The sequence below is a fragment of the Musa acuminata genome, chromosome BXJ1-8, assembly GCF_036884655.1.
Source record: "Musa acuminata AAA Group cultivar baxijiao chromosome BXJ1-8, Cavendish_Baxijiao_AAA, whole genome shotgun sequence".
Lineage (NCBI taxonomy): Eukaryota > Viridiplantae > Streptophyta > Magnoliopsida > Zingiberales > Musaceae > Musa > Musa acuminata.
This window is the reverse complement of record NC_088334.1, coordinates 6663414-6691152: the sequence shown is the minus strand read 5'-3', so window position 1 is coordinate 6691152 and position 27739 is coordinate 6663414. Positions and strand designations below refer to the sequence as shown.

Sequence of the window (27739 nt, the reverse complement as noted above, 5' to 3'; positions counted from 1 at the left end):
TAGTCCTCAAGTCACAACATTTTGCAATTCATTTCGGTATTTTATTTAAAATTATAATTAAAGTATTTTATTTTACATTAAATTGACATTATCTTAATGTTCCCCTCTAATGTTAATACCTTTTGTATTTTCTTCGACAAAATAAAAAAATATTTTGAACATAATATTTGATGGAAAATTATATATTCTTATAATGATCTCCGAATTCTCCATAATGTGAAATTTCATTAATGAGATTTGCCAATATCTTTGTATCTAGAAATATGAACTTAAATTCATAATCCTCGATTTCCTTAAGCTAGTTAATGTCTTTTGCTTATTCCTCAAAATTATGAGATTCCTAAGTAAATTTTCGATCACTCAAAACTAATAATAACATATCCGTTGGGCTTTTATCATGTTTAATATTATATTCACTCTAATACCATTTATCAAAATAGATCTAATGTGATAACTAATCTGTTGATTTTGTTAAATCTAAATCGTCAATCGGTTATATAAATATTTACTTTATTATTAATATTTTCTTTGTATCCTTATAAGTCAGGAAAATAAGGACCGGAGTGTTTTCGTTGCATTCGCTCGCAAGACGATGGCAAGTTAGCTAAAATGACAGCTCAACCTCTTCTCACGTGACTATCACGTGCCCCTTGGGTTCGTAAAAACCTCCCGAAGGTGCTAGACCATCTCTGACAGACATACGTGGCAGGATTCCCAATCTTTCCAGAAGCACAAAAGTCGGTATAAACCGCCGCACTGCACACCGCTTACACAAATGGAGAAGAACGCGACGGCCCCACGGGTTTCTATTACGTGCCGATGCTCAATGTCAGCTTCGACGCCCGTTAAGTTGGCGGCCTCCATACAGGGCGGTGACCTCCCCGGTTCCCTCGTGATGATCCCGCTGCATCGGCCGCCGCGCTCCTGTCGTCGTCGTCGCCCCCGCAGCCTCGTTCTCTCCGATCTCGTTCTACCTACAGACTGCAAGAATCTTCTCTCAAGTAGTGATTCCTCCTGGTTTATGCTAATGCACTTACAATTAGATCAGGAAATGCCACATTAATGTCCTAGGAGACTCTCTTCTTTCCGCTTGCAGGTATCTTGTAATGCTTGTATGATCATGTTCGAGAAGATTGGTTCTAATGGGCTGAATGTGAAAATGATCTCTGCAGGCGCATGCACCAAATCGTCAGCGTTCACAGACACGACTAGCAGCTCTCCTGGGAGTCTTCAGTGTAAGCATGCAGTTTGGAGTCTTCAGATGAAAATATATGTCATGGTAACAATTACATGCAGTTTGGAGTTCTCCTAAGAGTTTGTTACCTACTTACCTTTAGTGGAGTTCTGTTTCGCTTTTGTAACGGCAGAGTATACGCATCAGATTTATTTAGAAGCATATGCATCTCATGTCTATCTAACCAAGTTCCTATTCTTTTGAGAATATGCCGAAGTAGATTGGAGGAGCTGCCTCATTTATCAAAGCAGATCTTAGTAAATTTAGGATATGTACCAATATTTGAAAAGGATGTGCCCTAAAACACCACAGAGAAAAGAAAAAAAATGGTCTCAATTCTTGAAGCTAGTGAAGGTCACAAAAGAAAAGAAGATGAAAAGTTTGGTGCTTAGATGTCAGAACTTGTGCTAACCATCACTAGGAAGCAACTTCTAGCCTTAGGTGGCACAATAAAAACTAGAGGTGGAATATTGTTTGATTTCTTTTGGGGTAATATACAACTAATGTTTCTGCTTTTCATGTGCAAGCTAAATGTGCTGATGTTATGTGAGGTAAGTTTTCTGACCTTTCTTGAGGTAGTCCATTTGAATGCATCATTTAAATCAGTCTCCAATTGTTCGAGACCATCGATATTCAGCTTGGCAAAATCTGTTTCGATAAACCTTTACAAGGAACAAAAAGGTATTAGCGATAACATACACCAGATTTCTTATCACATAGACACATCAAAAGTTACGTTATAACCTTTCAGCAATCTCCAGTAGTTTGAAATTGCCTTCTGAACAAGCAAATCCTTTTTCGTGATTCTGTGGCATCATTAGTAGATAATAAGAAAATGTAATTTCTAATATATTAGGAAAAATTATCATGTTACCTGGAAAAAAAAATAAGGCATACAGTTTTAGATTCAAATTCATCTTTAAAAGATGTAAAGATGCAAAAGGAATGTCTGACATTTGCCCTTGAGGTGAATGACCTAGAGATCACATTGTTGCTTAGAAGAATCCTTCGAGTTTAGATAGCCAGTTCATTCTATTAAAAAATTCACAATCAAAAGGTACCAGATTCTCTTTTGGAAGGCCTTGAAAGAGAGGATGGAGTGCCTACAGACATCGTGCTATTCTTTAATTCATTTGAGAGCATCCATTTCGGGAATACATCTCACATTTAACCAAGGTTGTGATTCTCTTTCTTTAGTTTCTTCCAACTCTCAGTTAGAGCAATTGATATATTTCAAATGACGAGGGAAATTAAGTATCTAATGAGAAGAATCCATAATCAAATGCTATGTTGAAAGCAAGGATAGAGTCAGTTGGTAACTTAAAGTGTAAAGACATCTATGAAGTACTGGTGGTTCTGATCAATACTTCGTTGTCAGAATATGATCTAGGAAATAGTATTGAGTTCAAGAGTACCATTATCAAAGATGATATACCAGTTAGGATAGCTTGAGATCCTCAATGATACCTTGTATAACCAAACCTTTCTTGGACTTTCTTTAATGGTAGCAATATAACTAACAAAATAGCTGACTAAAAGTCTTCCTGGAATTAAGATTTGCTTTAAACAACATCATAAATTGACCGAACAATTAATTCATCTATGTTTCCCATCACATAAAATTATGGGGACCTGTGAGGATGAATACAGAGACAAAATTTTAACTGTGTTCATGAACTTCAGAAGGCTAAGTCGAAGGATGAAAGAACTTAGCACTAAGAATGACAATGAAAACAATAAAATAATAATAAAATTACCTGCTCCTTTTCATTGTGCTTATCAAAATATTTTTCTGCTTTCATAAATTTCTGGTAATGATCCACTGTCTTCTCCAGGCTGGATTGAAGTAAATGATACATCTGCAATTCAACATATGGAAACTACAAGCAACAATTTATCATGGAATAGATAGCTCCATGTGCCATAAAAAATAGTATGGTTTGCATGATAAGCTGCTATTGAACAAAATAATTTCTGCTTGATCAAAATCTGGTCATCATCTAGTAAGTAAAGATGGTTTCTAATGAATATCAGTTTATGACACATTTATTCAATTGCAAAGAGAGAAAATCTTAGCCTTGTTTTCTATTGACAAACTTATCCTTTTATTGTTATCTCTCAACTTACTTTGCTTATAACATTTCACATAATGTTTTTTTTCCATATATATGTTCATACCATCTCCATGTAAATCTTCATATACTTTTGAGTAGGGAGATTACTTTTGATATAGCATGAATTTTATATGTATGTCCTATGAATTTGAATAATTTCACAAATATGAGCTCAATGATAATTCCATACATTTAAGTCATATTTCAACTGCTAGAAGGTGCAAGTACAACTTGCAGATCAGGTATAATATATTTGGATAATAGCCAACAAACAATTATTGATACAATCAGTTTGGGTCTTTACTAAGAGGTTTAATCAGATAAGTATGCTGATATTCTTCTTAGGTTATAGGTTGCCCTAGATCAGTTAATAGTTTCTATTGCTGGTAGATCAGTTAATAGGTTACCCTAAACCAAAAAACATCTTCGATAAATCTTGTATTTCCTTTACCTTTATGAGTTACATTTCTCATGTAGTGTTAGTAACAAATAACATCGATTCTTGAAAGGTTTAGTTAATAAGTGATAAGTTATCATTTGTCTTGAATCTTAGGGCGTGATATTGTCCCCTCTGGTGGGCCTCTAAGTGTAGAGGTATTTGATTCATATAAGGTCTTATTTTTCCTACTATTCAACCATCATTAGTATTCATCAATATGGACAGATAGAATTGGGCCTCAGTGAGTGTCTATATAGATTTTTTTTTTAATACAAAGGGTAAATGGTGAGTCCAGGTGAGTAGGATCTTGTGAGCCACAATGAACCCAGGACCTTATGGTAGACTGTCAAAATCTTTGCCAACTAACTAAATTGATACTGTAATGGGCTGAGAGAGGACAACCATTTTGTCATGATAAAAGCAAGTCTCATCTTCTTTTTGCTCTTCAAGAAAGCAAATTCTGCAAACATTGATCACTCTGAGAATGATCAATTAACCTTTCCTCCCGATGTGAGCTTGCAATAAATTTTTTGCTTTGGGTCCTGCATGATTATCCACTGGGGGGTGGATTCCAAAAGCCCTCAGAGGAGGTAACTTTTGCTCTTATAAGCTTTGGTTACTGATGTGGGACTAAACATATTTATAAATAAGGATAGTTAATTGTTAGCTACATAGTCATGACCAACAAAATGATGTGTCCTCAAGATAGGCCCTCAAGAAATACTTTAGGTACAAACAATTACATGTTTATTATCTATCAATTTTTCTTGTTTCTCTCTCCTAATATATATTTTTATTTTTTATTATCATTTAACACTCGAGGTTTCATAACCTCTAAATGACAGCAAAAGATCCATCAAAAGATTCATATAATTGACTCCAAATAATTTGGACCTGCTTTGTCGTTGTTATTGTTGAATGTACCATAGCCATCTCATCTCTTAAACAACCAAACAAACATTAAATCATATCTAATATGTTATGCCAAATATGCTTGTGCCTATCATTCACCTAACTGTATCACATTTGTTATGGATGGTGCATGCTAACTATATCTTGTGTAACTAGATCTTGCATAACTTTCACAACATATCATCATTTATATCCATAATGAGACAAAAATAGTCCAAAGGAAGTAGGGTTGTTGTCTTGATCTGATCAAGTCGTCTCATTGTACACTGTTGATTTTTATATTCTTTTTCAACCCTAGGTGAATAAAACCAAGGACTACTGTACCTTTTGTTACGGTATAAAATAGGTGTACCGGTCCAGGTTTATATTGACACATGGACTGCCCTCGTTTCAAACAGTCCAATCCAATTTAGTATAAAAAAATAAAACAACAATTAGGAAGGCTCATAAACATGATCCCTATTCTCATGGGTTGTGTGGAATTGATATTACTTTTGTAGTTACTATTATTCGTCGTTGTCTATCTCCCTAGTATACTCCTTCTCATGCCCCTCGTTTTCTTTCTCCCTCTTCGTTCTCCTCTTCCATCGCTTTCTTTTCTTCCTTCTTCCCCCTCTTCCTCCATTGTATCCTCTTCTTTCGTCTTCTTTCTCCTCGATTAGCACGTTTTGCTTTGACTAGAGATTGGTATGGGTTCGATGACAATCCTTAAATAAAATTATCTCATTTTTCAAATTTAATTTGACAAATACAATATATTTTGAACCTAATTTAATTTTCATTGATAAAAAGTATAAATTCTAACGTCTAAGGCTTATATATATATATATATATATATATACAAAGTCGTAAGCTCCAACTATTTGGTGTTGACTATGTGAATTTTTTATCGTCATTGAGATTTGTAAAGAATCATATATTTAGTTAAATTCAGAGTACCTAAATTTTTATTTATAGTTTTTATTATGGTCTTTTTAGTATTCCTTTACTTCTCATCATATCACTAACATTAATCATTTCATCTCTTTTTACTACCGCAGTCATAAATTTTTTTCAATATTTTTTTTGTTTTGTATATACATATCATTGTGAGTCATAAATATGTATTTACATCAAAGAAATTATTAGAGAAAATTTGTTTCTTATTTAGATATTTTAGAACTATGAAATTCCATTTAAATATAGGCTTAGCATTATTTAAACATGACTTTTAATGGCTAAATGACTCTTCTGACACTATTTATAATCATATAGTGCAATGAGTATACAACTTTAAACCCAACTTCAAATAGCTATTAAAAGTATAGTTAACCATGCATGAAAAACAATAATAAAGAATTTATACTTGGATCTAAACACTGGTCAAACTAGGTGCAAGTTAAACAAAGCCCCCAAGCTGAAGATCAAGACTCTGCTGCAAAGTCATATCCTTTATGATTCTCTATTTCTTGGCAAGTTGAGGAATGACTATATAACATATATATTTTACCTTTCAAGTTTGAAATTAAACTAATTTTTGGAGATACTTGTTCCGTTTGACATTCTTAATTGTTTTATAACTAGAACAATTTTGGATATCATTTTTATTCTTATAAATTGATACTAAATGATAGAATGAAACAAAAAAGAAGAAGATTATTCTTTGTTATATGGTGCTCCTTATTTATACATATTTAGAAGGGAGGATTTTCCTCAACAGCATAGCGAGATTTCCTCATGTAGTTGAGGAAATCTTAGCTGCTATCATGCCCTCGTAAGATGATGCTCTTGTCAAGGATGCCAATCTTCGATCGATGTGATGAAAATAGTTTACGGGCGAGAGGCTTCGTGAGTGAGTTTGCTAGTTGATCAGCCGTATGTACTTGAGAAACACGTAGTTTATGTCTGACAACTTGTTCTCGCACGAAGTGAAAGTCGATGGCAATGTGTCTCATGTGTGAGTAGAATACTGGATTGGCGCATAGGTAAGTGGCTCCGACATTATCATAATATATTGTAGGAGTAAAGGTGGAGTCGATGACAAGTTCCTTGAGTAGATTCGTGACCCAATTGAGTTCTGTAGCAGCGGTTACAATGACACGATATTCAGCTTCAATTGTAGACTGTGCAATTGTTTTTTGCTTCTTAAAACTCTAACTAATTGGATTAGCCCTAAAGAAGACAATATACCACGCCGTGAATATTTTGTCATCAAAGTTTCCTGCCTAATCAACATTGAAGGGGGGAGTGTTTGCGGAAAAAGAGGTCATGATTGAGGGTTCTGTGAAGATATCGCAAGATTCGTTTAATTGCAGACCAATGCATAGTAGATGGCCGATGTATGAATTGTGATAATTTATTGATCGCAAATGAGATATCCGGGCGGGTGAGAGATAAGTCGATAAGGAGCCAAGTACTTGGTGGCATTGAGTTGGGTCTGTAGCAGGGCTTCCATCACATAGTTTGAGTGATTCTCCAATAGATAGAGGAGTTGGAACTGCTTTTGCGTCCTGCATGTTCGTCTTTGATAATAGATCTTGAATATACTTTCATTGTGATAGGAAGAGTCCTGAAGATGTGTATGTTGCTTCCACTCCCAAAAAGTAACTCAAGGTTCCTAGATTTTTAAGGGAGAATCAATCTGCCAAGTGTTTGAGGAATGCCTTGATCTCTATAGGATTGTTGCCCATGACAATAATATTATCCACATATATCAAACGATATATTGTATTACCACCTTGGTGATGGAGAAATAACGAAGTATCAGACTTGGAGTTGATGAAGCCAGTTGATGTTAAAAATGAGCCAAGTTCGGTGTATCAGGCTCTTGGAGCTTGATGAAGTCCGTAAATAGCTTTTCGTAGTTTACAAACATGCCTTGGATACTGAGGGTGGATGAATCCAGGAGGTTGCTGCATAAAGACATCTTCAGTTAAGGTCCCTTGTAAAAAGACATTGTTAACTTCGAGTTATCGTAGATGCCAACCTTTTGAGATGACCAAACTCAGAATAAGTCGAATTGTTGTGAGTTTAACAATGAGACTAAATGTCTCTATGAAGTCAATACCAGGATGTTGATGAAACCCTTTGACCACTAAACGCGCTTTATATTTGACAACTGATTCATCTGGGTTTCGCTTAATTCGAAAGACCCATTTATACCCGATGATATTTTGTGTGGGATGAGAGCACAACGGTCCATATAGAATTATGAAGGAGGGCATTATATTCTTCACATATAGCTTTACATCAGTATGTATATTTTTGGGCTTGAGTAATTGTGGTAGATTCATTGGTCTCTGATGAGGATTTTGTAATAAAATGTAGGTCAAGGACTTGTAGTGGTTTAAAAATACCACTTTTGGAGCGTGTTGTCATCGGATGTCCAGGGGCTATATGTTGTGTTGTAGGTATGGGCGGTGGAGAGGCACTGACACGGGTTGGGGCAAGCTGAGGTACTTTAGTGTTACTGGTCCTAGAAGAGGATAAAAGTAGTGGTTGTGTTTCCAAGTGCATTACTTCAACAGTAGGGGAACCTGTTGAAGAAGGGAGAGGAGTAATGGAAGAGGTGAGGAGCTATTGAACCGGGAGAAGAGGGTGTAGATCCCGAGGATGACTGGATGGTGTTATGGGAGACTTGTTTGATGGGATCGGCGGTATTGGAAAATCTTGGGGGCGACATCACATGCGCAGCAGAAGAACATTAGAAACAAAATTCCCAATTTCCCAAAAGATATGTTCGTCGTCGTGCGAAGATTGATGCGTAAAAACCGCGAAACTTAAAACTGCGTATATGAAATATTATGTTACCTAAGGAGATCGTATATCCATGAATCCCTGCAGATCTCTAGGAGAGGGTGAAGGAGGTCAAGCGTTCTCCTCTCTAGAGGTGATCCACATAGTAGGGATGCGATGATGCTCCTCAAAACTCTAGGCCTGCTATCTGAGGTGGAGAGAGAAAGGAGAATAGGAGAGGCAACCAAAAATCTCTAGCCTATGAACCATTAGTTCCCTCCTATTTATAAAGGAAACCATTACTTCTCCCATTAACTTAACCCTAATGGATCTTGCCATATTGGGTATTGGGTCTCTATCCAACTACCCAAGGCTCTTATATTAGTGGATCTATATTCAATAATCTCTCATTGGCTCTTATTGGATCTCATCCATAGGATCCAACAATTCATGGGCTTATTGGATATCCAGTAAGATAGGGGCTCTAGCGAATATCTCATGTTCGAACCTTTACTCATCGCAACGCCTACTATATGTGTGTGACCCTCTAGGCCCAATATCAAGCTGGTCGTGAGTCATACATGTCAGAACTCCTTTTATCTTAGTGAATTATTATCTCCATAATAATTCACTCGACTCATCGACTACGAACGTATTAGGCCACTATACCGTAGTCCCGAGACGATACAGGGGAATCCAATCTATTGGACATGTTTGTCCTCAGTTATCGTGTACCTATAGTCCCTCATCCATCTAATATCCTAGAGACCGTATACCGAGCATAGTGTTGTCAGACCCATACGGTTTCTACTCGAGTCTCGCTCTAATCGGCGTCCCCCGCAGATCTCTCTCTCAATCCGAATGACTCTAACTAGGGATTTGTCTGAGCAAGAACACATGGGATATTCCTCTTATGACACCGAGAGTGGATGATCCTCTATCGACACTCAATAGTCATTGTAAGGTTGGATACCACTTCTGATGACCGGTTATGCTATATTTGGAACCTCTAGACCTTTAAGTCTGATATCAAAGAATGAAGTACTCATACAGGACATCCTTGGTGTCTCAAATCTAAGGACCAGATACACTATTAGGACTACGGAATCGTTGTATGAAAATAAGACATCATCAACCATCCAGAATCTTGTAAGCAAATCAATTAGTGAACTCATTATCCAATGAGCACCTATACTGTATCCTTAGTGTCCCCACACGAGCAGCTATGAGACCAGCAGCATCCACCATATAGATGGGTATATACTATACCAGTCTGTCCGGTTATCTCGATGTCCCTCCCAGGTAACCTATGACCAGGATTATTTAGGATCTGTGTTTAAAGGCGAATCAGTCTCATTATCGTGATCTCATCACGATCTGATTCTCATTACACAGATCCATTGACATCACAATATATTCAAGCAATAAACAATATAAAGTGATAAAATACCAAACAATAATAATAAGCAAAAAGATTACGTGTCAAGTCACACGTGCCATCACTCACGTGATTGGCTTGCAGAGCACCTATGACTAGCAGGCAGTGTACTCCAGTGATGTATATTTGTTGGAGTAGGTCGTACAACAGGAGATTCATGGTTTTGAAACAAAAATGTAGACTCCACAAAAATAACATGACGTGATATAAAGACTAGTTTGAAGTTCATAGCATCGAAAGACATTATGTTCAAGAGAGTACTCAATGAAAATACAAGGCTTATATCTTGATGTTATCTTATGCGAGGCATAGGGACGTAGCCATGGGTAACATAAACAACCAAATACTTTGAGTTTTTGAAGGTTTGAGAATTCGTGAAATAGTTTTTCAAATAGTGACTAGCACTGAAGGACTAGAGAGAGTATACGATTGATGAGGTAGATAACAGTTTGAAAGGCTGCAAACCAAAAGGTTGTTGTATACCACAAGCTAAGAGATAGGATGTGAGGGATTGATATTCACCACTGCCGTCGGAGTAAACTGTTTTGATTGTAGACTAAAAGAAGTTCTCGACCAACCTTCTAAAGTTGGAAAATATTATTGAAACTTCATATTTATGGTGGAGAGGTTATATCCATGTGTAATTGGTAAAGTAGTTACGAAAATGACATAAAACCTAAACTTGTCAAAAGAAATGATTAGGGCAGGGCCCCAAACATCAGTATAAATAATTTCAAAAGGTTTAGAGTAGGATATGAAGGAGATTCCAAAAGAGAGTATGAATTTTATTGCTTAAACAAGCATCACAATGAGTTATAATGCTATTGATTTTAAGAGTAGGAAGAGAATAACGAGAAAGTAATTTTTGCTGGATAGAGGATGAGGGATGACCAAGACAACGATGCCACACATCAATTGGAGTTGCGACGAAAGAGTAGGCAATGGGCTGGGTGATTTGTAGAACTGACGTCCACTCGTAAATATTGTCCTGACCAAGGATGTCCCTGTGCTCAAATCCTTGACAAGAAAGGAGTTAGGAAAGAATTCAATCGAGGTATTATTTTGTTTGTAGAATTGAGAAACAAAAATGAGATTTCGTTTAATGTGAGGTGCACACAAAACATCATCGAGTGTAAACATTGTGTTTTGTGAATTAAACGTTATGGAGCCAATATAAGTAATGGGAATTCCTTTACCGTTATCGATGATGATGTCTTCATTTCCTCCATAGTTGTTGTGGATGGACAGGTTCTGTAGATCAGAGATGATGTGATAAGATGTGTTAGAGTTCAAAATTCAATTGTGTTGACTAGTAATCGAAGTCGTCGTGAGATTTGCTTGAGGTTAATAAGATGGAGGAGGAAGTCTAGGTTGAGATCGACAGACTTTTGCAGAGTGTCCGACTTTATCACACAATTGGTAGATAACTTTTTGTTGATTTGTGTGGTCAGGACACTAGGGCTGAGGATAATTGAAGGAGCTGCCTTGATAGTTGTAACCAAAATGTTGATGCTGTGGAGGAGGTAGGGTTTGTTTGGAGCTCACAAGTTTAGGAGGCATTTTGGCCAAACCTTTGTTGACGGTTTTAGTATACTGGTTGCCCTTCCTCTTGGATTTTTGACTTACTTAAGCCGTGATGGATGGTCATAGCAATTTGTCCTCGCGCTTGAGATATATTTTTTAGTCAGTCAACTTATCATAGAATTCTTCAAATGACATCGATGAGTCACATGCTCGTATTACTACTGTCAGTTCTTTATACTCGCTTCTAAGGTCGTTAAGGGTGTAGACAATGCCTTCTTCATCACTGAGGGAATGACCTATCAAGGCCAGGTTAACAATGATAACTTTTATATTTTGTAGATAATCAGCAATAGTACTTCCCTCTTGTTTTGTTATCATGAGACTGGATAGAAGACTAAGCATGTGAGTACACGATCAATTTGCTAATGTAGTTTGCAACTTGGACCAGGCTTCAATAGCGGTGTCACATGAAGAAATGAGTGGGCCGAGCGATCCAGTGATGGACGCCTGAATTACTTGGAGGATGAGACGAACTTGGCGTAATCATAATTTGTGGTCCGGATTTAGTACTGGATTAGGTGCTCCTACAATGTTGACCATCGCTAGTGGACAACGGAGAGTATCGTCGACATAGCCTAGTAAATCATAGCCAAATAGAAGATTAGAAAATTGTACACGCCTGGATGCATAGTTGCCGCTTTTGGATAATTTGAAAGGGATAAGAGTTATAGCATTGATGGAGATAAGACCTATATGTTGAGAAGTACTATGGTTCCTATCGGGATAATAACTAGAGCATCAAAGGTAGACGATGAAGACATGTGGAGGAGATGTACCAATTTGAGGGAGCAAGGTGAGAGTCTTCAACTATAGACTGGGTGTGTTCTTTTGTTTTTGGGAACTAGACTATTGCTGCAACGACGACAGTAGGTCAGTGAGATGCAGAGATAGGAGAATGAAGGGTAGTGAGCAAAGCTGCAGCAGTTCTTGTGGCTGAGGAGCTTGGCAATGAAGAAGTGAAGAGTTTTGTAGCTTGGGTGCTTTCTTCGTTGAGGAAGGACAAAGAGGCTTCACTAGTAGAAAACGCTTGATAAGAGAGGAAATAGAAGGGATTGAAGTCGACTGTCTATGTTCCCGTTGCTACTCTGTTGCAGTATACGTCCAGGGAATGATTGCAGAGGAGGAGGGGTAGCCGCTTATTGTAGAGTAGGCGACGACGGTGCGATTGGTGCAGATCGCAGTGTTCGACCAAGTTCAAAGGCAAGATGCGGCTGGGAATGATGTGGCAGTCGGTCCGACTGGGAAAGATGGGAAGACAACGGAGGAAGTAGTTGTCGAGGCGGTATTCCGGGAACCGGCTGCAGGAGACGGTATGGCCGACGCCCTTGTTGGTGACGACAAAGGCAAAGAGGGTGAAGCAAATGAGGAGGGGCGAGAGGCCAGGGAATTAGCCCCCGTTGTTCTGTCGTTTTAGTTTTCCCAACTCCTATGGCTAAAGGTGGGATATTGGGAGGTGGTAGATCCTCTTGGGGATACGACCATCCGGCAACTGCCTGTCAGATCGGTGGGTGGTGGTGGCAGATCCTCTTGCGATCCTTCGATGAGGACCGATGTCGGAGGAGGGAAGAGGGGGAGGAAGCGGTGGTCATCGCCAATCGAGACGGGAATGGAAGGATCTGTGAGATGCTTGAGTGACTCACTGACCGTTTCTCCCGTTGTACTTTGCAATCTAGAGGAGGCTGTTGAGTCCTGGGTCTAGAAGGAAGGCGACCCGAACGACGCCCACGAAGTCCGATGTCGTGAGCAACGAGTTTGCCTTGCTGCTACAACTGCAGCGACAACGAAAAGTAGCAAAGGAAGGTCTGCCCGCTGTTGAGCCAGAGCGTGTGCTTGGTGCGGGCAGTTGCCACCCTAGGGTGGCGCAGGTGATGAATGGACTACCGCAGCAGCAACGATGGCTGCGAGATCAGAGTTGCTGTTGCCAAGGAGAAGGTGGCTGCTACTCTGATACCATGATAAAATGAAACAAAGAAGAAGAAGAATATTCTTTGTTATATGGTGCTCCTTATATATACACATTTAGGAGGGAGGATTTTTCTCGACAGAGCAACTATATTTCCTCATGTAATTGAGGAAATCTTAGTTGCTATCGGGAAATCTTAGTTGCTATCGCTAAAGACTTTCTCTACTCATTAAGTATTCTTCTAATATTATTCTAAGTCCTAAAATTTTATTAAATAAATTAATCAACTAAACTATTCCTCGATAAACACTCAAAAGGAACGCTAGATAAATTATTATGTTTTATCTCCTTGACGAAGACCCAGACCAATTAGACTAAAGTGGGCCAAATTTGCACCTCAGCGATACACCCTCCTTGTTTCTTGACAGTATTAAATGTTCTAAAAGGCATGTTAAGGCCTACCTTTTGCTAAATGAAAAACTGAGATATGACAGAATTTATTGCATCATTTGATCGAATGATCAAAAGCATGAGATATGATGATGCTATAGTGTGACTACTAACATGTGTTTCTTGATTCAAGAGGGAAAGAAGACACAGAAAATCTATTTGCCAGACTAATCTTAATTTATTAATTTTAAGAAGTGAAAATAGTTCAAGTCATCAAAAGCTTATGTCTACTTGTAGTTATTAGCTGCATCAAAAGAATAGTTCTTTTACTGGAATCCCAATTCAATTCTACTTAGTCTTGACTTTATAGTGTACAAAATAGAATCTATAATTTTCTCAATTTAGTTGTTGCTATTTTACTGGTTAGCCCGTGGCTAGTTGAATTCTCTATTGTAGTAATTTGTTATTAAGAAAAAGCTAAGGCGGCGGTTTAAGGTTTGGTTAGTCTAAAATGTGATGACATAATATTAAAAAAGTTATCTATATTGCTATTTTCACTAATTTAAGGCCTTGGCACATAAATAAGAGTTGTCACTCCTTATATTGGTCAAAGAACACTTTATTTAAACTACTAATAATCCTTCAAGGGAAACTAGATAAAGAAGCGCTCCTCTTGATTTAGGGGACTCCTTTAGCCATCTAAAATCTGGGCAAAGTTCTCTTCATTCGTCAACATCTCCAGGTTATTATAGGACCAACGAACCTAAAATCTACTTAGGAACATAGTAGAAGCACAAAATTCATCACATGCTCGCTCTTCTAGTTGATCATTTGAAAGTTAAGACTTCATATTTGGAGGTATCACATTCAGCGTCTCTTGTAGTAAATTTATTTCAAAAGAATAAATATTGTCAAGAAACTTTAATACTTGACTATATTGTCCAAAATTGTCGCAATGAAATCAAATTATATTTGTTCTAATTGCTTCTATGACAAGTTTCTCAAATCTCCACCTAGTACTTTATTGAAACATACCACAATTATTTGTCTCGCATCAACAATTATAATTATCATGATTCAACTCCGATACCATTTGTCATGACTAATTGATAACTAACTCATCAATTTGTTGAGCTTGAACCATTGATAAAAAATATTTAATATAAAATAATTTATTTATCAAATTCTTATAAATTAATCCAATTATGAGTCAATGTAAGTTTACCATTTCTCCAACGTGGGATTAAATTTATGATATTATAATTTCTTCATTTAAGGATTTGATATGGATTAATATGGTTCAGAATTAAATTTTAACATGTTGCATGTAAGTTCAATACAATAGAGATTCTATGCCATGATAAACATTTGACTTTATCTGAAATAACTCGATTAGTCTCACATCGAAAGCGAACAAGATTAAAATTGACTTATAAGGATCTAATGAGTGTATTATTATTAATTTCAATTTAAGTATTTTAATTAGTAGTTAAGGCTAAAATAAGTTAATAGGTCAATTAACCCAACAAGCCCATGATAATATCTATCATGAAGAGCATTTTTTACTTGGACCATTAATACTAGACTAACTTTAATATAATTTGTCATGATCCAATTCAAACTCGATTGGATAACTAAATCACCAACTTGTTAAGGTTTAACAATTTAACCCAAAAAAAAGTAAACCTAAGTTAATAATAATAAATCAATCAATCTTTTATAAGTTAACTTAAGTCCAAATGATAAACTGAACATGCGATAACATACTAATAGTATTAGTTACCATAAGTAAGCATAAGCTTTCACTAGAAGAGTTTTAGAACCTTGATATTATCTATCATGAGGAGCCTTTTTTACTTGAACCCTTAAAACTAGACTAACTTTAATATAATTTGTCACGATCCAATTCAAACTTGATTGGATAACTAAATCACCAACTTGTTAAGGTTTAATAATTTAACCTAAAAAAGAGTAAACCTAAGTTAATAATAATAAGTCAATCAATCTTTTATAAGTTAACTTATGTCCTAATGATAAACTGAACATGCAATAACAAACTAATAGTATTAGTTACCACAAGTATAAGCTTTCACTAGAAGACTTTTAGAACCTTGAAATTTGGTTATTAGTACAACAATACTTTTTGCCTAAGATTATATTATTGCCACATTAATATATACAAAATTGTGAATACATCATAAAATTAAAGGTCTGTTAACCCATCAAGCACGTGATATTATCTATCATGAGTTGTCTTTTTTTACTTGGACCCTTAATACTAGACTAACTTCAATATAATTTGTCACGATCCAATTCTAACTTGATTGTATAACTAAATCACCAACTTGTTAAAGTTTAACCATTTAACCCAAAAAAGAGTAAACCGAAGTTAATAATAATAAGTTAATCAATGTTTTATAAGTTAACTTAAATCCTAATGATAAACACAACATAGGATAACATACTAATAATGTTAATTACCACAAGTAAGCATAAGCTTTCACTAGAAGACTTTTGGAAACTCGAGATTTGGTTATTAGCACAACAATACTTTTTGCCTAAGATTCTATTGTTGCCACATTAATATATATACTATTGTGAATATATCATAAAATTAAAGGTTAGTTAACCTATCAAGCTCGTGATATTATCTATCATGAGTACCCTTCTTTTACTTTGACCTTTAATACTAGACTAACTTCAATATAATTTGTCACGATCCAATTCTAGCTCGATTGGATAACTAAATCACAAACTTGTTAAGGTTTAACCATTTAACCCAAAAAAAGAGTAAACCTAAGTTAATAATAATAAGTCAATCAATATTTTATAAGTTAACTTAAGTCCTAATGATAAACTGAACATTGGATAATATACTAATAGTGTTAGTTACCATAAGTAAGCATAAGCATTCACTAGAAGAGTTTCAGAACATTGAGATTTGATTATTAGTATAACAATGCTTTTTGCCTAAGATTTTATTGTAGCCACATTAATATATATACAATTGTGAATACATCATAAAATTAAATGTCAGTTACCCCATCAAGCCCGTGATATTATCTATCATGAGTAGTCTTTTTTTACTTGGACCCTTAACACTAGACTAACTTTAATATAATTTATCACGATCCAATTCTAACTCGATTGTATAACTAAATAACCAACTTGTTAAGGTTTAATCACTTAACCCAAAAAAGAGTAAACCTAAGTTACTAATAATAATTAAATCAATCTTTTATAAGTTAAATTAAGTCCTAATGATAAACTGAACATGGAATAATATACTAATAGTGTTAGTTACCACAAGTAAACATAAGTTTTCACTAGAAGAGTTTTAGAACCTTGACATTTGGTTATTAGTACAACAATACGTTTTGCCTAAGATCCTATTGTAGCCACATATATATATATACAATTGTGAATACATCATAAAATTAATGATAAGTTAACTCATCAAGTCGGTGATATTATCTATCATGAGTAGCATATTTTTACTTGGACCCTTAATATTGGACTAACTTCAATATGATTTGTCACGATCCAATTCTAACTCCATTGGATAACTAAATCACAAACTTGTTAAGGTTTAACCATTTAACCCAAAAAAGAGGAAACCTAAGTTAATAATAATAAGGCAATCAATCTTTTAGAAGTTAACTTAGATCCTAATGATAAACTGAACATGGGATAATACACTAATAGTGTTAGTTACCACAAATAAGCATAAGCTTTCACTAGAAGAGTTTTAGAACCTCGAGATTTGGTTATTAGTACAATAATACTTTGTGCCTAAAATTCTTTTGTTGCCACATTAATATATATATAATTGTGAATACATCATAAAATTAAAGGTCGGTTAACCCATCAAGCCCGTGATATTATCTATCATGAGTAGCCTTATTTTACTTGGACCCTTAATACTAGACTAACTTCAATATGATTTGTCACGATCCAATTCTAACTCGATTGGATAACTAAATCACAAACTTGTTAAGGTTTAACCATTTAACCCAAAAAAGAGTAAACCTAAGTTAATAATAATAAGGTAATCAATATTTTAGAAGTTAACTTAGGTCCTAATGATAAATTGAACATGAGATAATATACTAATAGTGTTAGTTACCACAAGTAAGCATAAGCTTTCACTAGAAGAGTTTTAGAACCTCAAGATTTGGTTATTAGTACAACAATATGTTTTGCCTTAAGATTCTATTGTTGTCACATTAATATATATACAATTGTGAATACATCATAAAATTAAAGGTCAATTAGCCCATCAAACCTGTGATATTATCTATCATGGGTAGTCTTTTTTTACTAGGACCCTTAATACTAGACTAACTATAATATAATTCGTCACGATCCAATTCTAACTCGATTGTATAACCAAATCACCAACTTGTTAAGGTTTAATCATTTAACCCAAAAAAGAGTAAACCTAAGTTAATAATAATAAGTCAATCAATCTTTTATACGTTAACTTAAGTCATAATGATAAATTGAACATGAAATAATATACTAATAGTGTTAGTTAACACAAGTAAGCATAAGCTTTCACTAGAAGAGTTTTAGAACCTCGAGATTTGGTTATTAGTACAACAATACTTTTTGCATAAGATTTTATTGTTGCCACATTAATATATATACAATTGTGAATACATGATAAAATTAAAGGTCTATTAACCCATCAAGACTGTGATATTATCTATCATGGGTAGTCTTTTTTCACTTGGACCCTTAATGCTAGACTAACTTCAATATAATTTGTTACGATCCAATTCTAACTCGATTGTATAACTAAATCACCAACTTGTTAAGATTTAATCATTTAACCCAAAAAAGAATAAACCTAAGTTAATAATAATAAGTCAATCAATCTTTTATAAGTTAACTTAAGTCCTATTGATAAATTGAACATGAAATAATATACTAATAGTGTTAGTTACCACAAGTAAGCATAAATTTGCACTAGAAGAGTTTTAGAACCTCATGATTTGGTTATTAGTACAACAATACTTTTTGCCTAAGATTCTATTGTTGTCACATTAATATATATACAATTGTGAATACATCATAAAATTAAAGGTCAGTTAACCCATCAAGCTCGTGATATTATTTTTCATGAGCAGCCTTTTTTTACTTGGACCCTTAATACTTGATTAACTTCAATATAATTTGTCACGATCCAATTCTAACTCGATTGGATAACAAAATCACCAACTTTTTAAGGTTTAACCATTTAACCCAAAAAAGAGTAAACATAAGTTAATAATAATAAGTCAATCAATCTTTTATAAGTTAACTTAAGTCCTAATGATAAACTAAACATGTGATAATATATTAATAGTGTTAGTTACCACAAGTAAGCATAAGCTTTCACTAAAAGAGTTTAGAACCTCGAGATTTGGTTATTAGTACAATAATACTTTTTGTCTAAGATTCTAGTGTTGCCACATTAATATATATACAATTGTGAATACATCATAAAATTAAAGATCAGTTAACCCATCAAGCCCATGATATTATCTATCATGAGTAGCCTTTTTTTTCTTGGACCATTAATACTAGACTAACTTCAATATAATTTATCACGATCCAATTCTACCTCGATCAGATAACTAAATAACCAACTTTTTAAGCTTTAACCATTTAACCCAAAAAAGAGTAAACTAAGTTAATAATAATAAGTCAATCAATCTTTTATAAGTTAACTTAGGTCCAAAATGATAAACTGAACATGGGATAATATACTAATAGTGTTAGTTACCACAGCATAAGCTTTACTAGAAGAGTTTTATAACCTCGAGATTTGGTTATTAGTATAACAATACTTTTTGACTATGATTCTATGTTACCACATTAATATATATAATTATGAATATATCATAAAATTAAAGATAGTAATAAAGAAAAGTAAACAATAAATGTTCACTATGACTTCGTGGAAGCCTCCGAAGTCCTCTAGTGTCTTCTCTCACAAAATAACAATGAAATCAGACTATAGGTGAAGAATTATCTTCTATTTGTATAACCTTAATTTAACTTGTTATTTCATTGTGTCTAATCCTTTTTCCTTTAATTAAATTGCCCAGGTTGATCCAAAAGGAGAAGAACAAATTAAAATATAAATAAAAATTTGACTTGCAATTCAAGGTCTAGCTATCCTTATGTAGCATTTTTGGTGACTCCAACCATCTTTCATTTTTGACTTAATTTTCTTGACATCTTGTGATTAATTGACCGACAATAGATAATGAATGCCTATTCCAACACTTGTATTAACTAAAAGCTTTAATAAAAAAAATGTAATGTAGCACTACAGCATAGAAGAAATTTCAAAGGAGTTTAAGGGATTTAATTGGTATTGGAATCAAGAAGAAGATGTGAAATTCTTGTAACTGAGTTTGATTTTTATGGAAAGTAAAAACCGGAGATTAATGTGAAGAACAAAGAAAATATTATATGATATAAACAAAAAATAAATCCTAAACATCAATCATGCTAAATTTCATCTACATCATAGTTTCACTTCTTATTTACTTTTTATTTAAAACTCCAAATATAAGAAAAATGATAGACAACTAAGACAATTATTAATGATTTTTGTTTTTCTTAAACTAAGGACTAACCAAACTGATCATTCCGAGTATCTTTTATGGGGATTCTTTGGTGTCAATTGTTACTAGGAGAGATTGTTTTTCTTATCCACAATATCTTTCCCCTGTATTAATTCTTTCTATATGAAGCTTCTTTAATCAAACTCACCTTCCCAATAATCTTATGCTTAACTTATCTTCCTTTTTTCATGTTTGATTTGTTATATGACTTAATCTATTACATCTATGGAAAAGATTGAACTAACAAAAAGTTATTAAAGATTAGAATAAAACAAACAATGTATTTGTCTCACAACTGCATTTGATGTCTAAATTAATGGATTTCTCATCAGTAACGATTAGATTAATCTAAGAGTGATTTGGGAAGTATTCAGGGGGTAAAAGTCTTGTAGGCCTCTTTTCCTTTTCCTCGTTCATCATAAAAAGGAGGATCAATCCATCATCAAACAATCACCTCCGATATCATTATAATATCTACGAATCATGTGTCATATCGGATAAAAAGGTGTTCCTAAATCTAAGCTACAGATGTCATTGTAATGTCCCGATCGTACATCACGCGTGCAGTAGCGTTATTACCATGAGAGGACCAACAAAGTGTTTTCGCCACTAATCTCGGGACTCATATATCAGCAAATTGAAGTTTCCAAGATAGATTTTGTCATCTTAACCTTCAAGTCAGTGCTAACTGAGATCTTGCCCTACAGAAAGGTTAAGCTTCTAAGAATGTAACATGAGACATGTACGAGGCAATAATGGAGAAGTGGCAGCCGAAACAAAATTATACTAGCTAGATAAACCAAGTAGCAGAATTAAGATATCAAGAAGCATCTTCCAATAATGTAACATGAAAAATGAGAAAAACTACTGATGAGAGCCATGACAGTGCATACAGAATTATATTACACATGTCGATAAACCAAGCGATACCTCCAGAAAATAAAACAAATTATGCTGCTTTGGTAGACGAACATTCCATTGAAATGATAGTGCAAGATAGAAAACACGACAAGACAGTCAACTGAATAAAGAGAAAAAGGCAGAAGTGATGGATCGCCCCCAAACTAAATGGATCTCCTCTACCGCACCCGCATCGGCAGGCCCGTACCAGCTCCCTGCCGTCGGATCAAGAGCGAGAGAGGAGGTAACCGAAGGCCTAACTACTCAGAGACGGACGGACCAAATGCCTAGGGTTTTGAGGTGAATCTTGAAATATATGATGGTAGGCGGTGGTGGCGATGAAGGGATCGTGATATTAAGAGTCGTAATATAAAAAGCAAGAGGTTAGGGCCGTGGAGTTGACGTACCTGGAAACGCTGGAGAACTCGTAGAGCGACCACGGCGTCGCAGAGCACGGAGAGCTCGTAGGCTTTCTTGAACAGGCCGCTCCGCCGCTTGGAGAAGCACACCGGGCGGCTGGTGCGGTCCTCGACCCGCCGCAGCTCCGCCCTCCCTCGCCGCGCCATTTCCCTCTTCTTCGAAACCCTATCTGCGAGACGCCAAAGGCAGGCCTTGAGGCAGAATAAGACGGTGAAGGAGACACGTCGCCGTCGACGATGAACGATGGCGGTGCTACGAGGAAGCACCTGTAATGGTGGTCCCCTCCCTCGGATGCCGCACATGAGGAGACTGCGCCTCGGCTGTCCTCCGCAGGCACACGATAACGCGAGGAGATGGTATGGGGGGGTCATACGTCCGTTACGCAACACTCGCGAAGAAACCGTGGGCCCCTCACCATTGGAATCTCAGGCGGTGGATAACCTTGGGCGGCTTTTAACAAACTGTTCCAAATAATATCTTTCCTCCTACGGAAAGAATACAGTTATACTCACGAGTGTCGTTGTGAAGCCCCGTATTTTTATACTCTGCTGTCCATCTTAAAATATTCTTCGATGTGTAAAAGCAATTAGAGGATGAATAAAAGAAGGGGACGTGTCCAAACGAATCGGAATACAAAAAGTTATCTGAACGGACGCACGAGGAGCCAACGGACAAAGGTCGCACCATCCACGAACGTACTTCGTGCGGGGCGTATGCTTCACCGGAATCAAACTTGAAATAACGATAGATCAATTTGATAATAATAATAGAAGATAAGAACAATAATTGAAGAAGCTTTATTGTAGAAATGAAATAGCTTTAGCTTGAATATATTAACATGTTCCATCTCCTATTTATACAGGAGGAAGGATTTCCCTCAACAGAATAAACAGAATAGAGATATTTCCTCATATAATTAGGAAAATCTTAATTTCTATTAAGTTAGGGAAATCTTAATCTTATCTTCCCCCGCAAGATCGCAAGATGGTGCTTCGTGAGTAGGGCAAGAGGTTAAAGCGAGAGGCTTCGTGAGTAGGGCAAGAGCAGATCAGCGAGAGGCTTCGTGAGTAGGGCTCGCAAGAGCAGATCGAGCATATCGTTATGGCTCGCAAGAGCAGATCGAGCAGATCGCTGTTGTTACTGCGATTGCTGGCAAACGAAAGGCCGAAAGACAAGAGCGAAACTTCACTTTTCTCACTGCTCTGATACCATGATAATAATAATAGAAAATAAGAACAATAATTGAGTTTTATTGTAGAAATGAAATAACTTTAGCATGAATATATTAACATGTTCCCTCTCCTATTTATACAGATTAGGAGATTTCCCTCGATAAACAGAATAGAGAGATTTCCTCGTATAATTCGAGAAATCTTATCTTCTATTAAGTTAGGAAAATCTTATCTTCTATAGGACAAGGAGAGGTGGTTGCGGTGGGATGCTTTAACTTCCTACCATACTTGTGTCTAATGTATTTCTTATTAGTACAATCAAGTTAACAACTTTTTCTAAATACTTTTAGAAATTGTTCAACGTTCGAAATAACATATTTGACTCCAAAAATTATTCATAATATATATCCCTTGTCGCCACTCGTTCAACAAACATATGTTTAAATCGATACCGTAGACAAAGATAAATTTTCCTGAATACTAAAATTTTCTGAACAACGTACGCAAACATAAAATTTTCTGAATACTAAACAGACACTTATTGTACCTGATGATAATTGGTTTAAGGGCTTTAAAATACTTTATTGTATATATTATCGGGCGTACCACGTGTCGCTCCGTTGGTCTGGGTATAGTTGTAACAGCAGAAGGCATCAAAACAACTGTGACACAGCGACATGGCTCCCGAACTATCGGGAAACCAAAGGATTGGTCCAGACGCGACACCGCACACCGCTTACACTAATAGAAGAGGACAACGATAGCCCCGACGGCTTCCTACGGCGTATCCACCTCCGGCTGCGGCGACCGTGAAGGCGGTCGCCACCAAGCAGCGTAGCGGCCCTCCGCGTTCCCCGGTGACGTTCCCGCTGCTTCCGCTGCCGCGCTGTTGTCGGCGATCTTCTTCGAGTCGCTTCTCTCCTCCATGATTAACGCCTAACAAACAAGAACAGGAGCATAATGACATGATCGATCCACAGAGACGGAGAGCAAAGAAATAAAAGGTGTGCTTGCGAGTGTTCTACTTACAGATTGCAAAAGTCTTCTCTCCTCAAGTAATGATTTCTCCTGGGTCAGATCAGATGGACATATTTGATCAGCAAATGATACATAAAAGGAGTAGCAAGCTGCATGAAAGTTTTTTGTTTAGCTGATATGATCATGCTTGAGAAAATTGGCCTTCATGGTTGAATGTGAAGATCATCTCTGCAGGCGCCTGCAGGTGGTGAGCTCTTGTGATAAGATAGCATTCTGAGAAGTGCCATGGTGAGTAACTACGTCCCTTTTAGGGTTTAATGGTTGGAGTAAGTGTTGATACCTACTTGCCACCATGGAGTTCTATTCTGCATCTATACACTTCAGAGTTATTTAGAATACTATGCATCTCCTCCTGTGTATCAAATCATTTTTCTATTCCCTGAGAGAATAGGTCACAGTAGATTGGAGGAGCTGCATCATTCATCAAGCCAGATCTTAGTAAATTTTGGTTATATACCACGACAATGGATGAGCCCTAGAAAACATAGTAAAAGGGGGAAAAAGTCCAATTCATGAAGCTATTTAAGATCAGAAAAGAAAACAGAAGAAAAGCACAAAATGGTGGTCGGTATGTGAATCTGTGCTATTCATCAGTAGGAATCACATCCTAGCCATAGGAAGCAGGATTCAGCAAGCAATGAAAAAATAAACCACATGATATTTGCATGCTATATTGTAATAGAAATGGATAATGAATATAATAACAAGCACGATTACATTAAAACAATGTGCTAATATTTAGCAAACTACTGTATCCTCTTAATTAAAGTTACCTTCGCAGAAAGGTTGGCTAATGAATCCATCATCGACTGATCCTGCAAGAACAGAAGATGATTAGATATTGCTACAACAGCTGTCTCTTTCCCATTATAAGTGGATTTTCTCAAGGAAAATTAATCAATTCCCCTAAACATACATCAATCATATATACCCTCCAAACATAATCTAATGTGCTCAAATGGCTAGCCATATGCATGTATAAAAATCACACCTTAGGTTGATACAAGAAAATATTTGGAAATATATGTAAAAAGAACGTCTACCCTGCATTTCTTAGCTGGTTGAATTCTGAGATAACAATAATGTGAACTTCAGAGAGCTAGGGCTTTTATCAACATTAGATGCTGTCCAATTAATTACGATATTCTCAATATCAAAGTTTTATTATCTAAGGGTTACTACACAATAATCTAGTAATTATCATTCTACTCTTCAGGCCAAAACAGAAGTTGGATAACCTTGTCACTGAATTTTTTATTGGCTTGGACCACATTTGATTATTCATGTAACTGAAAGGTTCTCCATTACCTAGTGTTTATATATCAGCTAGTTGCTGAAGAAGATAAAAGCATGAGATTTGGTCGAGGAGAGACATAAAGGACATTAGTTACTTTTTGGTCTAATAGGATGAGGTAGTCACACAGACACTTGAATAGACTTGAACAAGTTACTTGGAAGTCCTTTCTTTCCCTAGTATAGTTGAAGCAAGCCTCCTCACAAACTAACGTGATCCTTTCGGTAAACAGATCACCCATGCAAAAGCTTTTTTGCTCTTCCTTTGATGCGATAAGACAATTTTGTTGACTGAATCTGTAATTGATCATCAAGTATGATCCTCTTATTAGATTAGATGGCGTAGGTGATTATTTATTCATTTATCATCAAAGTTTCATAGTACATATTGATATTGGTGATAAAATTAGAGATGTTAAAAGAATGGTCAATAACTTATATGAGCATTACAGTGCTAACTATAGTAGAGAACATGGTACCTGAAACTTTTAAATCTACTGATCAAGTTAGCAACAAGGGTAAAATCTTTAAGGGGGAACAACTATTATTACAAGGTCAAAACAGACCAAGGGATCCTCAAGATAAAGCTCCAAGCCTAATATGTATCTAACAACTTTTGAGTTTAGTGACAGCATTACCACTATAGAGTTTCCTATTCTGGAATGGTGAGCGTGATACACAACAACATTTCCAATCTTAGCGAAGATCGTGAGGCAAATACTAGTGACTCAAGCATAACCCCCGAATCAGTGGAAGCTCAAGCCTGCCTCGACAATTGGACAAGGGCAATGAAAACAGTTAATGACAGTGCTAAATCCATGACTTTCATGTTATGTTGACTTGCCGTGTCCTAGATTTTGACTAGAGTTTACTGTGTTTTTGTCATGTGGTAAGTGATGAGGATGGTATTCAATCCCAAGACCTTGTTATTAACAGTTAAAGCCATCTTTACCAGCTGAACCAACTAACATCCTCAAAGTTTCCTGTTCTTTGTTTTATGATTCCTAAGAAGCAATCTTTTTGAATCTTATTGAAGTTGTGTCAAAGAAACTATCATATTTAGTCTAACACGGTGTTTCATGAGTGTCAGTTGACACTCTTTCCCTTATGACTCAGTTGCCTGAAATGATGTTGACTCTAGTTTCATACCATGAAATAAACACCTCTTTAGATCAGTAGCAGTTTAATGATTTCAGATGTGACCATCATTGACCTCAGCCTCTAACTATACTAGCTTCCTGTTGTAATAAACATCATACAAAATTGAATAATATAAAGGTGCCTGCATGAGAACATTTGCTAGATTTACCAAGGAATACCTTTTAGTAATGCTTGTGCTTTTTCTCCTGGACCTTCATGACTAGGATCAACCGAAATGATAAAGTGAGTTTGTATTTACACTACCTGATTTCACTAGCAGAACTTTGCTAACATATGACACTGTAGAATATTGGACTCTGTACTCCCCTGATCTTCTGGCAGTGGTCAACTAGAGGTTTCTGCATAAGTGGCATAATAGATACTAGAGGTGCAGATCAGCACTCAAGATCTATTTCCTTGTCCCATAAGTTAATTTTTAGGCAACAATTCTGATATTCTTTTGTTAAATTTAGAAAATGTGACCTCATAGATCATTTTGCTGTGAAATATTATTTGCTACCCAATCACCATTATAACTATTTGCAAACTGAAAGAGAAGGTAGCTAGGCTTTAAGTAGCATAAATATAAAATGGCAGAAGACTATGCTGCTTGTTCTGGTTGCGACTGCCTCTTAGGACACTTAGAAACACTGTATGTATGTGGCCAGCCCTTTTTTATCTTTTAGGTGTCAGGTAGTTTCTGTTTTGGACATGAAAACACATTGATATATTCTATCCCTTTAACTTAAAACTAAACAGCTAAATTGGGAAACATCATTGCACTTTATTTTGGGTTTAGAACATGGTCAAGTATTCTCATCCTTCTTGTTCTCAGCATTAAAATATTCTCTATTAGGTGATATTAGGTGAAACAATGCACCTAAGAGTTTAAGAATATTTTTTCTCAAATCAAGGTAGAATGATTTGTTTAGCCAATAGTTCTTTGACTGGAGCGCTGGTGTCTACTGTAGTTAAACTCTTGTTATCAACATCCATGAATATGATAGACTTTTATAGTAATATATGGCTGATATTTCTGCATTCCATATGTAAGTTAAACATGCTTAATATTTGTGTGAGATAAATACTCTGACCTTTCTAGATCTTATCCATTTTAGTGCAACACATATATCATTCTCCAGCAGGTCAAGGTCATCCATATTCAGCTTGTCAAAATCTGTTCCGAAAACCCTTCACAAGGAACAAAAAATATTAGGGAAAATTTATGCCAGATCTCTTTTGATATAGGGACATTTAAAGTCAAATTATAACCTTTCAACAATCTCCAGTTGTTTGGAATTGCCTTCTGAATGCGCAAATCCTTGTTCATTATTCTGTGGCATCATTAGTATGTAATGAAAAAAAATCTAATAAATTAGTGAAAAATTTAGCATGTTACTGAAAAGAGTGGACATGTTTATATTCAGA

At 35.8% G+C, this 27739-nt stretch overlaps 2 protein-coding genes across 4 annotated transcripts in view; both read right to left on the bottom strand.

The window, feature by feature from the left end:
• Positions 1 to 552: 552 nt before the first annotated feature.
• LOC108953620 (MADS-box transcription factor 51-like) lies at positions 553 to 22011 on the bottom strand. The gene is made up of 6 exons (XM_065078525.1): positions 21935 to 22011; positions 21656 to 21837; positions 2992 to 3114; positions 1979 to 2040; positions 1800 to 1896; positions 553 to 981 (listed from the first exon to the last, which is right to left on the bottom strand). The coding sequence occupies exons 2-6, from the start codon at positions 21812 to 21814 to the stop codon at positions 679 to 681; spliced, it is 744 nt and encodes a 247-aa protein (XP_064934597.1). The 5' UTR covers positions 21815 to 21837; positions 21935 to 22011; the 3' UTR covers positions 553 to 678.
• A 1283-nt stretch (positions 22012 to 23294) lies between these two features.
• The window catches only part of LOC135587287 (truncated transcription factor CAULIFLOWER A-like), a 45390-nt gene continuing 40945 nt past the window's right edge, over positions 23295 to 27739 (bottom strand). For 2 of the 3 annotated variants that reach the window (XM_065078522.1, XM_065078523.1), the window contains 5 exons: positions 27584 to 27645; positions 27406 to 27502; positions 24652 to 24693; positions 23870 to 23908; positions 23295 to 23776 (listed from right to left, as the gene is read on the bottom strand). In XM_065078522.1, coding sequence (XP_064934594.1) covers positions 23618 to 23776; positions 23870 to 23908; positions 24652 to 24693; positions 27406 to 27502; positions 27584 to 27645 — 399 coding nt within the window. In that variant the 3' untranslated portion in view covers positions 23295 to 23617. The remainder of the gene's footprint in view (positions 23777 to 23869; positions 23909 to 24651; positions 24694 to 27405; positions 27503 to 27583; positions 27646 to 27739) is intronic. The other variant, XM_065078524.1, reaches the window with a different exon arrangement.

Excerpts from the sequence above, each read along its gene's own strand:
- LOC108953620 (XM_065078525.1), bottom strand. The coding sequence starts at position 21,814 with ATGGCGCGGCGAGGGAGGGCGGAGCTGCGGCGGGTCGAGGACCGCACC. Across the intron at positions 2,041-2,991 it reads AGCACAATGAAAAGGAGCAG|AATCACGAAAAAGGATTTGC; the intron begins GTAATTTTATTA and ends ATGATGCCACAG. Across the intron at positions 982-1,799 it reads AATGGACTACCTCAAGAAAG|TCTGTAGGTAGAACGAGATC; the intron begins GTCAGAAAACTT and ends AGATTCTTGCAG.